Source organism: Zeus faber (genome assembly GCF_960531495.2).
Source record: "Zeus faber genome assembly, chromosome: 14".
NCBI classification, from domain to species: Eukaryota; Metazoa; Chordata; class Actinopteri; order Zeiformes; family Zeidae; genus Zeus; species Zeus faber.
The window spans coordinates 19,543,573-19,556,763 of record NC_137200.1 but is presented as its reverse complement, the minus strand read 5'-3'; the positions used below and the strand labels follow the sequence as shown (position 1 = coordinate 19,556,763).

Here is a 13,191-nt window from a genome sequence, read left to right as displayed (position 1 = left end):
GATCATCTCTGGCAGCACAAAGCCAGGGGATCACAGCCAAAACAAAAACCCAGCCCCCCCCCCCCACCCCCCCCGCCTGGCAAAGCCACGTGGAGCCCGACTCACGAGGGAACTCTTTGTGTTATTGATCACCCGGAGGCAGCCACAGAGGACTGATCAGCGGTCAATGGCACCGGATCAGGGTGACCACCAGACTCGCCCGTTCACTGGACTCTTAATCGCAGCCGCTCTGCTCGGGGCTGACGTGCAGGGTGGCACGCAGGGTGGAAGACTGATATTCCTATTAAAAATCGCATCTCTTACACCCCCCCCCGCCAACCGACAGACAGCCGGATTTGTTTGACTAGTCGGCTCCAGACCAAGGGAACAAAGAAAAAAACAGACTCCAAGTCTGAGGGTGTGCAATCAAAAGTATAGAGTCTTGTGACATTCAACACCACGCTCTCTTGGGTTTTTCCTATAACTTCTTTTGCTTCCCAAGATTATTTGTTATTTGGTCGGTGTGTCGTCTGAGGCACGGATCTTATTAAGATGATGTTTTCGTCCCTCCAAATCAACAGAGTCAAACAGACACAAGGACGGAAGTGATTGTGCGAGCTGGAGAGGACAACTCGAAAAATCCGAAAGTTATTCCACACTTGTACGTGGAGGGGTTGCTGCGCCGCTTGTACACAGATGCGACGCAATTTAATATGTGGTGGTGGTGGTGGATGGAAGTAAGCTTGCCGAGAATTCGTTTCGGGGTTTTTTTTTCCCCCCTGAAAAGCAGAGAATTTCTCATTATGAAGTTCATCTGCATGCAGGAGGCAGAAGGTTATTGGTTATCACAAGCGTTCTGCATCCGATGTCGGGGATTTCTTTTCCCCTTCCCCACTCCGTTCTGACAAGAGGAGATAACCGATGATGTATGATTACATTTAGAAAAATTCTAAAACTGCGGCCGTCCATGATGCGTTTGGGGTCTGGCCGGGTCGCCCGTTCTCTCCATGTTTGTACTGAGCCGTGGACAGGTGGCAGGGCCAGATAAATAATAATAATGGTTGGGTTATACTGTACCTCTAGGAAGTGCTCTGCCTGCTGCTCTCTGTCCAGCTTTCTGGCGGTTGTTGTGATCAGTCCTTGAACAGTGAGTGAAAAACAATAAATTACACTCGGAGAGCTAGCAGGCCCATTTGGGATTCAAAATTTACCTTCGACTGGAATCAGCTGGAACCTTGCATTGACCATTTAAACGCTTCCCGCCCCGAATCATCTTTACTGATACGTTCAATGTCTGTGTTCCCGGACCGTTTTGATCGCTCAGATGGACACAGCCCGAAGCTTCCAGTGTCGTACTATATATCTGTGGGTTAATTAGCTGATCTGGCACCGGGATGGGAGGAGTGCGCGTGAGCCATCAATATTAGCTCTGATCTGAAGCACATTGTTCACACCACGGCTGGACGTGATGGGACATGACATGAGAACCGGCAGTCGGTTAAATACCTATGGACTCAGAAAAGGCACTCTTGTCGATTACGCACACTCAGACAAGGATACACTCCCACAATTCTTTTTTAATTCTGCAGCAAAAAATTATTGACATGGTTCTGCGTATTTCCCAAAAAATAACAAACACGGACCTGTATGTAGCACAATAAGATTGGACGCACCAGAGTGCTGTGACGTTTTTGATTCAGTGCAACGAGGCGTACCTCCGCAGCTGGATTATTTGGTACGTATCATCTGACTGTAACTGTGGTGCACGCACGCACACGCACACGCACACACACACACACACACACACACACACACACACACACACACACACACACACACACACACACACACACACACACACACACACACACACACACACACACACACAGTGTCACCTTGAGCTGGCTATGCAGGCTAACTTCGATTAAGCAAATTAGGAGGAAATATACACGGCGGCGTAGTCACGTGCTACATGTGAGAGCGGAGGAGCCTGTTCGGCAGAAGCCTCCATGCTGAACTCGGAATATGAAAACAACAACTGAAACAAATCAATTATCCTCAGTTCAGAACTCATATTACACAACTAAACCGGCGTACAAGCAACAAGATAATCAAGCCAATTTTTTCACGTTGGCAATCAGCCAGTAAAATAATCGTTTTTGAATTGCTTTTCATGATGTCTTTTCTTATCTGTAGTTAGCTTTTTATTCCGGTGTTGTTTTTGTACAATGCATTTCATATCTTGTGTGTAGCTAGGGCTGGGTATTGGTACTCAATACCTTTAATGTATCAATTGAAATAACCCAATTACAAGTAGTACTGAAACTTCTTCAGTCAAACAATGCCGCATGTAATCCTTTTTGTACCCAGGTCTAGAGATAAATGACTATTTGTATGGTTTTGCTCGCAGCTAATCACCGCAAGCATTCTTCCATTAAATGCAACGTGTTATTGGCCCACAGCAGCAGCAGCTACAACATTCTGTTAAAAGACAGGTTCGCAAAACAACAGGCAATAACAGGACCTAAAACAACTGATGTCCCTATGAACAGTGAAAGAGGTTCTCCTCACTGTAATAATTCCTCCTGTACTGGCTATTTATTTAAAAGTACACTCCCCAAATACTTAAGTGTACAGTTTTGTACAGTTATTCAATAAATATTTCAATAATTTGAGCACTTTCAAATGGTATTTGTGTAAAAATAATTTGGATGCGGAGGAGTGGTGGCAATTTATGCAACTGAATGCTTCCATTCACATGACGGGTATAATTGAAAACAAAGGTATCGAATAAAGTACTGGATTGGTATTGGTATCAGCTCAAGAGTTCTGTTATTGGTCCTAGTATTTTTAACAATACCCTGCCCTATGTGAAGCACTATAAATTTCTCATTTGAAAACAGCTCTACCAAGAAATTGGCCTTGCCGAAACAAAATGGGGAATTAAATGCAGTGAAATGAATAACTTAATAAAAGCCAGCCCACAGTCCATAGGCCCATCTCAAATCTCCATAACGGCTGTGTGGAAATTTACTGCGTTCTAACTTGATGCTGCCAAAAAAAACGACCAAAAAACCTTGGCGCATAATCGATCATGGCCGGCGACTCTAATACTTAAAATACATGCAGTACACGGATCGCCCTTGGGCGGGGGAGCCAACTCCAACACTCTCTTACAGTTCAATAGTGATGCATAGAAAGGTCAGACACAAGCTACCACCTCTGCACAAACGCTTCTCCACGACACGCTGCCTCCGACGCCCGGACGTCAACACCCTCACTCGCACGCCCAAAAGACGGCAGCTTGGGCTGTCAAACTCATTTTTTTGAACCACGCTAACACGACTTGAGAGCTGTTGCGGTGCCTCGAAATCTATCACGGTCACGCTTCCAGTGGGTCGGATGTCGTGGATGTGGCACGACAAAGTGCAAAACGTGCAAAACATTTATTTAGGGGGCCGCCAGGGATGGTCTTCGACGCCGAGATGTTCCCCGGCCCGTATGACAGTACGATGTGACAAAACGCTGTGGCACTTTAAATTTGTTTGGTGTGGGTTTTTTCTTTTTATATTATTATTTTGCCAGAGAACGACAACGAGGCTCAGATGGCTGTGGACGGTCCCTGGTGGCCACATGCCCGCGCTCAAAACTAACCCGAACCGAGGTGCGCGTGCACACACACACACACACACACACACACACACACACACACACACACACACACACACACACACACACACACACACACACACACACACACACACACACACACACACACACACACACATACATGCTGTTAAACACATGTCAGTATATAGACAAAGTCAAACAGGCTTTCACCCCATGACACACAAAACAAATGTCTTAAAGAGTCGTTCTCCTCCACCGGTTCATCCTGAAACAGGTTTCCTCTTGTTAACATGTTAATTAAGTAAAAAAATAATAATTTACCCATAAACCACCACCATCTCAGTACAAAGTCACAACAATAAATAAAAACATTATAATAAAATATAATTTATAATTAAAAATTTTGGTTCACTGTTTTGCTTTGCATTATTAGTTATTATATATGAGCAGTTCTTTCCGAATTATGGGTCACTATAATATATACACACTGTAGCGGGATTATTTGGTACACATTTCTGACTGTAACTGTGGTGTGTACGTACATGTCCACACACACACGCGCACACGCGTGCACACACACACACACACACACACACACACACACACACACACACACACACACACACACACACACACACACACACACACACACACACACACACACACACACACACACACACACACACACACACACTTTTTATTGCTTTTCTGTTATTTTTCAGGGAACCATCTTCCATATATTGCCATTTTCTCCATTTATTTTTTATCCCGTTGCTTTATTATTTTTGCCTATCTATCCATCTATCTATCTACTGTATCTATCTATCTATCTATCCATCCATCCATTCATCTTGTACTGATTGTTGTTATACTGGATGCAGTGGTCATTGGTGGAATAACTGAACTTTGACCATCAACAAACAAGTTAACATAACAAGCCAAGCCTCAGTCAATACTTCATTCAACTGAATAAGGTTTTGCTCGAAATGGAACTGACACTTGGAATGGCAGGTGTTCCCCAAAGAGAGGTTTGGGCTTTTATGATTGAATAACACTTATTAGCCAAAAAAAAACAATTTTAAAATAAAATATTATTTTAGAATACAATATCTGTGGCATCAGATACATGTTTTCTTTTCTGAAAACCATATGTCTGATTTATCCCTTTCACATGCAAATTAAAATATTGTAGTATTACTGTTGTACTCATATGGTATGATACCTTGGTATTTGAAAACAATCTCACAGCAAATTCTATTGCTTCAGATTCAAGTGACTGAATTTCTGAGAAATTGTTTTCGGATTAAAAGTTTTTGTTTCTGGATTAAAGAGACTTTTTTTATCTTAAAGTAACAGCTTAAGAATCATTTTGATGGGACACTGACTTGTAATATGGAGAATGGCAACTCTTTCATTGCAGCTGTATATTACACTGACGTCTCGACAACAAGCTTCTGTCTTTTTCTCTCTGTGGGCGATAAAGTCCCCAGAATTCTCCATGTGGGCACTAAAGCCTATTAGTTGTTTTGGAATAACTTGTCTGCAGTGGATGATGGCACACTTTCTTACATGCATTCCTCCTCGGTTGTGACATGTCACTTGAGACATGTCAAAAAACAACAAATCAGTTAGAGTTGTGGCCATTTTTAGGGAGTCATATTACATGTGTGCAAATTATAGATGGCACCGATCTGATGACTGGTATAGTTTGGGACTGATCCGCTCACACTAACACTCACAAAATATAAAGAGTAAGTAAAGTAGGTGTGATATGTGATAGTGAGACATGAAAATAACAGTGTATATTAAATATATATTTGGTTTTAAATGCTCTCATTTTGCACAAAATCGTAATTTAAGTTATATTTCCGGGCCTTTTTTTGGGGGGATCTGTTTTAATTAAGTAAAATAAAGCAGTGGTTTTAAGTTGTTGGTTAGACATTTCTCCCTGTAATGTAGTGAGGTGTGCAGTTTGAGCCGTCTGAGCACGGTGCTTTCTGATACAGGGAGCAGTTTGGCAGGTCACCGATTTGGGTGTAACACCGGCGCTGCAGCGCAGCAATGTAAAACTGCGCCAGCAAACCCGGAATTTCGCAAAAAGCGGATTTTTTCAGAACAAACTCTCTGGCAGGCGAGGAGGCGTGGTTAAGCCGGGGTCTGCGGGTTACAGCACGGGCTTCCTCCCGCCCCGGCGCAGCTGTTCCGGCTCGGCCCGATCAGCCCGCCGGCGCCGACTGGGCCGGGTCGGCTGGGAGGGTTTTCTTATGTGCTGTTGACCTGCAGTAAGGATGGCGTGGTGCAGGAGCCGTGAGTCTGCGGACCAGATTGCGGAACGGACGATGTCGCACCCTGAGCCATCTGATTTATATTCTATGCCAGCGAGCCTTTTTGTTGTTTGATTATAATAAAAAAAAAAAAACGCCGTGTCGGCGCCTCACTGCCAGGAAGTCTCCGTCTCTCTCCCTGCACCTGTGTCTGTGGACAGAGCCTTCCACAAACTCCTCCAATTTTGCCAAGTCAGACTGCTGTGGCATCATTGCTGTCTGAAATGTGGAGTGAATCTTTGCACTGAACGCAGATTTCGGCATTTATCCCCCACTACATTTCATTGCGGCTCCATCCCTCCCGAGAAAAGGCTGGGACCTACCCTTTGTAATATATGAGGGGTGTGTATAAAACAGGGGTAAACCTAAAAAAATCCGAACTATTCCCTTAAATAATAAATGGACTGCTTATATAGTGCTTTTCTAATCATGCTACCACTCAAAGCACTTTACAATATGCGCCTCACATTCACCCGTTCACACACACACACACACACACACACATTCACACATTGATGGCAGCAACCATGCAAGGCGCACACCTGCTCAACAAGAGCAGTTAGGGGTTCAGCGTCTTGCTCACTTCGGCGTGCTGCCAGGAGGTGCGGGGATCGAACCAGGAACCCTCTGGTTACTGGACGACCCGCTCTACCTCCTCCTACAAAAACATCGTTATCGGCATTGGTATCCATATCTCTATCGGGAAATACTAGGTGCTATCGTGCCATCTTTGGTGTCAATTATGTCGGACAGGCAATTTTATTTGCATTTTGGAATGGTAATGACTGGGAATGATTTGCTCTGCGTGCCTGTCTCACCTGTCTTGGGGTTGATGGAGAAGAAGTTCTGAGGGTTGCCGGCGGTGATGCGGTAGCTGAGGCGGCTGGGCATGGCCGTGATGTCGGGGTCCTGCGCCTGGATGCGGATGACCGACACGTCCTTCGGGGAGTTCTCCATGACGACCGGGTGGTAGATGGGATCAGAGGTCAGGGGCGCGTTGTCGTTGACGTCCTCCACCTGGCGAAAAAAAACAAAACGAGCGAGAGTGGGAGCAATGAAATAACGGAGAGCGACAGCAGCAGAGGGACTCGATAAATATTACAGCATGGCTTGAGGATTTTGGGAAAGGAAAAAAAAAAAAAAACAAGTCCTCGTGTCTGAGTTTTATTTATAGTCCTGGTATTTGAGTTGACAAATAGATTATTGACTCTCCATACCGCGCTGGTGTGAGGAGAACCAATTGTGCTCTAATGGAGCTGGAAGCTGCTAAAGTTTTACCTGAAAAAAGGAAAGAAGTCGAGTTCAATTCCGTTGTTATCGCTCTACTTTCTGCTATACCGTGTATGTCGGACATACTGTATATGGTATGTCCACCCATATCCTGAAAGTCAGGGCAAATGTCCAACCATCAAAAAAACACATGATGCAGCCTGAAAAGAATACGAGTCACAATGATAACAGATCAGTATTTTATGTACGATTCTTCCCAATCCTGCAGTGAAATTTCTATCATCATTTGGCTCAAAAGGTTTTCTTCTTTAAACCTGCACGATGTGACAACTGAGAGCGATATTGAAGAGGTAGCACAGGCTTCCCAATATGAAAACAATATTTTTTTATTCATTAAGATTGTGTATCAAATCTACCTGTATGGAGCAGCTATGTAGATGAGTAAGGGATAATGTGCAGCCAGCACAGCAAATTAACCCCCGACGGGGTGATCAGGATGGCTACAGCTAACACTGCAGCAACTAAGGAAACTATTTGCCCCAAAAAATAAAACCCTAAGTTATTGACCAATCAGAATTGAGTATTTACTCCACAGAGAAGTGTGATAATAGATGATAATCGATTTAATAAATATCAATGCAAAAAAAAAAAAAAACTTTTTTAAATATATGAAGCATTCTGTCCCATGGGTAGTTAAATGTTGGTACCTGAATGAAGATTTCGACCGAAGCCGAGAGGGGCGTGACGCCTTTGTCAGTGGCGTAGACCGTCAGCCAATAGGAGTCCTTACTTTCACAGTCCAGGATGCCGGTGGTGTAAACCACTCCTGTGGGAGTAGCGAGACAAATCAAAAAATTGATTTATAAATATTTGATTTCAAGATTGAGCCTACGTCTTTTCAACAGCACAATCCGCAGCCAGTCAGGAGTCTCGGCAAAGGCAAATACAGAAAATATAAAGTAAACTTTGTGTTCCGGCTCCTGTGACATTCACAGATGTTGGAGGCGGCGCGTGGTCACCTTTAGCGCCTTTCACCTTCAGCGCCTCAGCCTTTCTGCTGCTAATCACAGCTGACCAAACTGCTTTCACTGCTATTTCCTGAGTGCAAAGTGTAGAACCCTGAACTCCACAACACCCACACACACGCGCACGCACACACACGCACACACACACACACACCCTCGGTCACTCAGTGGGGGTGTGAATGTAGTGGCCTCAAGGAAGGTGAGTAGTGGACAAATGCGGAGACCCCTTGAAGAACAAACAAAACTCACTTTTTCATCTCACAAATCAGTCATCGAGGACCATGTACAAGACACACGGTCACACACGGTCACACACACACCAAACACATACACACACACACACACACACACACACACACACACACACACACACACACACACACAAGAAGAAACACACACACACACACACATACATACAAATAAACATGTCAAACTTGCACACACACACACACACACACACACACACACACACACACACACACACACACACACACACACACACACACAGAAGTCACCACAAGGTTTGATGTTCATTCGTGTCATGTCTAGATAGGGTCTGCATCACTTCAATGCGGGCGCAGAGTGTGTCATGCTTTTTCCTCATTTTACAAATAAAATTACTCAAAGATGAGAGTGATGCATGATTTTTTGTTCTTTACCTACAAGAAACAACTTATCACTTGAAACAGTATTAATGGCTTTTGTTAGTGAGTAATGATTTAGGGATCCAGCCCGTTCTCGGAATTTTGAAGACTACCTGGAACTCCAACTTCTACATAATACACGAACACGTTTGACATCTTGTTTGAACCGCGCTGTCGCAAAGACCTCGTGGTAGGAAGTTTCATCCACACCGATCCACATACGGAGCAGATATTAGTGTCAAACCGACCAAATTTAGATCGATGTTACAGAGATGAGCCAATGCATTTCACGCCGAAATATGTCCAACCCCTAAAATTATCTGGAAGATATACTTCGTCATTAGCTACGAATACGGTTGAGGTGTCGTTTAAACCGATATGTCACAAGGATCTTGTGGTTTAAATGTCATCCAAATCAATCCACATACCGAGCAGATATTAATGAAAAACCGAAAACTTTAACCTAAAATATATTCAGTGTGTCTTGGTTAAAGAGACGTGTGACGTGTCTTGATGATGTCACACGTCATCATTACTATCATTACTTGTTCTAAAATTAACTAGATGAGATTTACAGCAAGACACCTTATGACGTCACCATATTATAAACTATAAATGTACAGATACAGATTCAGAGAATGTCCAGTTGGGCTGTGTCCAGTGTGCAGTGTAGACTCGGTCACTCTGTAGTGGTTCGACGTTACCAAACTATCGATTTACGTGTGTATTTATAAAACTTCTTACCTGGTAGATGTCATTAGATCTGTTCGATTGGTATTTTTAAATTGTGGTCAACATTACTTTGCTGGATTAAAGAAAAATAGAGTTGAGAGTAATCAATCAAAGAGTAATAATACTTTTTAAAAAGCAAACAAGCGCATTTAATAGAAATAAGTAATTACTTGATAATAAATAAGGGATCATATACACCCATATACACCTTGAAGGTTCATGATGAATTCCTAAACAAATCATTTTCAATCACTTTCACATCATTTCTCTTGAATTATCCGTCTCAAATTATTAGTCTTGAACTACTCCAAGCCATTCCCAAATAATTCTCAAAATAGTAAAAAAAACAACAGTAAAAAATAATGCAAAGTTTATCTGTTACCCTGTATAAGCCGCTGTAGAGCCTGCTTCACACCGAACATGCAAACGGCAAGAACAAACCGGAAGTCCATTCATTCCTATGGAAAGTTGATTCCGCACGTGAAGAGCTACGACGTGCTGCGGCGCCGAATTTCCGTGTCCGATCGAGGCTCCAAGATGTGTTCAAATCTATCAGCTCCGGCAAAACAGCGTCTGTCTGACACGTCACGTCTCCCATTGGAACTGGGCTTGAAGGTAAGTAAACAAGTCACCTTCTTCAAAATAATTAGGTAATTCACGTTAACGTTGTGTGTCAACATATCAAATCGATTTTTAGCCGAGTGAATTGTGTGTATTTTTTTTTTTCGCACTTGGAAAACTAAAATAAAGGGAGTTTTAAACTCATTCGTGGAGCATGGTAAATGTCTGGCTTACTGTAACAAACCACTCGCTGTTGTTCTGGGGGGAAAAAAACTGCCAATTCGGAACGCGAAACCCAGACGCAGTTCATCCGACGGCCACTAAGAGGGGGGAGGGGAGAGGGGTCCGACTGTCCGATGTGATTATACATTGGACGCAAAGCCAGCCCGAGAGTTTAGTCGTGTCAATTTAAAGTGAAATTCCTTCCTTGGACGGAGCGGTAAGGAGCTAAGCGGCACTCTCGTACGTGACCGTTACACTCGACACACCCAAAAATCACCGGCAAGCAGTTCACGCTAACTTTTGTCCTTTCCTATGCGGCCCGGTGTATTTTTTTACAAACGTACGATCAAGTTTCCGCTTTACTATGACCGCCGTGGACGTGTGTGTGTGTGTGTGTGTGTGTGTGTGTGTGTCTCACATAATGTGGTGACCAAGAAGCCGCCATGGCTACCTCCCCCCTCCCCCCCAATTCCTGCTCTGCCGTCCTTGAGCGTGTCCTTTTCAAACCACATCCCATCTCTGTTTGACAGATATAAAGAGAGATGGAGAGAGAGAGAGAGAGAGAGAGAGAGAGAGATGGAGGAAAACAGAGCCTGCTTTTTAAAAACCACTTTGAACTCCAAGACCAACAGACGCAATTCTGTGACTTCACTGCAAATCGGATTTGACAGTGTCCATTCTCACAACAAATAGAGCACGCGCGCACACACGCGCACACACACACACACACACACACACACAGACACACACCAACGAGAAGTAATATGTATCGCAGTTTGTTATTTAAGATTTCGAGGTCTCCTATTTAAATACCCGCGAATCTGTATCTTATTTCATTTCGTTGGTGTGATGGTTGCACCCACAGCCGCTCAGATTAAGCTCGAATTTATTATCAACTGAACACACCACGTTCATAATGCACAGACACATTGAAACACGTCCTAATGACACACAGGTTTTGTTTCACATGACGTACATATTATTATCGATTATCGAGGACTTTGGTTGAAGTTATTAAATTCATCGTCTATAAATTACCTGCGGCGTCGGGCGCCATCTTGGCTGCTTTAACGGGACGGGGACTCCAGAGCTGCGTGGAGTAGAGGCGCTGACGAGCTGCGCAGGAATCCATTCAGCTCCACCCCATGGGGGCTGGTGTTTCATTTTTTGGTTTACTTCAACAGTAATCCTCCATATAGATGAATGTTTTTGCTGTGTTTATTGAGCATTTATTAAGCATGTGCAACATGTGTTATTGAGTGCGCTGTTTAACAATGTTTGCGATGTTTGTCGCCCCTCTTGTGTCCATTTTGGTTTGGCCCCACTGTATATATGTTCCCTCCTGTGTCGCTTGGCGCGTCTCGTTGTCTTTATGTTGAACCCCGTTTCAGATATTTTGACCTCATTTTTATTTGGACCCTACGTTGCTTATTTTGTCATTTATTTTCCACTGCATTTATGTTTTTGCAACCCGTTTATTTATTTATTTTTGCGTAAATATGTCCCTTATTATGTTCGCGCAATCTACCCGCGCCGCCTTACGGCTCGCCCCCCTCTCTTTGGTAAAAATTAGCTATGAATTTTCCCCGCGTATCGCCAGACTGACCGAGCGGGCAGCTCCGCAAGGACGACAACAGGAGCTTCTTTTTTTGGTTTAAATTTGGTGTAATAAATGTAGAAAAAGTTCCTATTTTTTTAAGGAAATGTGTGCGTGTGAGTGAAATAAGGCTTAATCTTGACCGTGACACGTCCCGCAGCTGGCTGGCGTCCCGCCCGGCCCCCCGCCCTAATAGAGGAGCGCTGGCTTCTGACAGCTGCCCAATGAGAAATTGCTGGGCTTGCTTTGCCCCCAAGGAGCGGCGAGAATACCAATTTTTTCGTTCAAAGTACACAAGCGCTCAGGATTTAAGCCATAGACAATCTTGCTCCTTTCATGATAGATAGCCCGGATGCTTTTTCTCCCCTCGGCCCGGGAACGAGTCACGGGGAGAAAACGGCAAAAATAAAATACATAAATAAAAACAAACAAAAACACCCGTCAAAATATCAAAGATGGGCCAACTCTGCATTAAAGAAGGAGCGCCGGGCACGGGAAGTTAAGGGGGGAATTCTTCCCAAACGGCGCCTGGGGCCGGGAGAGCGTTAATGTCTCCTTTAAAAAATATATAAAAATAAAAATAAAAACAAATTTTAAAACCATTTCGGTGCTTGGGCATTCATGTTTCTTCTGGCTTTCCCCTACTCCCTGCCCTTTTTCCCCCCATTTAAAAAGCAAACAACGAAAAAATGAAAAAACATTTGCACAACCGCCAGAATGTGAATTTGTTAATACAGGCGTGTATGTTATAGGCTTTTTAACGTTTTGTTTACTGGCTTGTTTAAGGATTATTATATTTTATTGTAATTTTCAGGTTTATTGTATGTCACCGTTTCTATCTTAGGTTTATCTTTCTGCTTCACTGTTTATAGGAGAGTATATTTTGTATTTTTGAAAATTAACTTTAATTATTTCGGTCTTTTGAATTTTTATTTTTTTTGTTGTTTATTTTTATCCATCCATCCTCCCATCCATCCACCCATCTATCTATCATCCTTCGATCATCCACCCATCTATCCACCCATCCATCCATCTATCATCCATCCATGTGCCCATCCATCTATCCATCCATCCATAATCCACCTATCCATCCACCCATCATCCATCCATCCATCCATCCATCCACCCATCCACTCATCCATCCACCCATCCAACAATCCATCCACCCATCCATCCATCCAAAAATCCACTCTGGGATTTTGAGTCAACCGTGTGGATTTTCTGATGAGCAGGGACCCAGAGGTCCT

General features: G+C 43.6%; 1 protein-coding gene across 1 annotated transcript in view; it reads right to left on the bottom strand.

Moving 5' to 3' along the window:
* Positions 1–13,191, bottom strand: part of fat3b (FAT atypical cadherin 3b) — a gene marked incomplete at both ends in the record, with an annotated part of 71,162 nt that overhangs the window by 51,762 nt on the left and 6,209 nt on the right. The window contains 3 exons of the mRNA XM_080013502.1: positions 1,057–1,118; positions 6,752–6,950; positions 7,871–7,989. Of these exons, the coding sequence (XP_079869628.1) occupies positions 1,057–1,118; positions 6,752–6,950; positions 7,871–7,989 (380 nt within the window). The remainder of the gene's footprint in view (positions 1–1,056; positions 1,119–6,751; positions 6,951–7,870; positions 7,990–13,191) is intronic.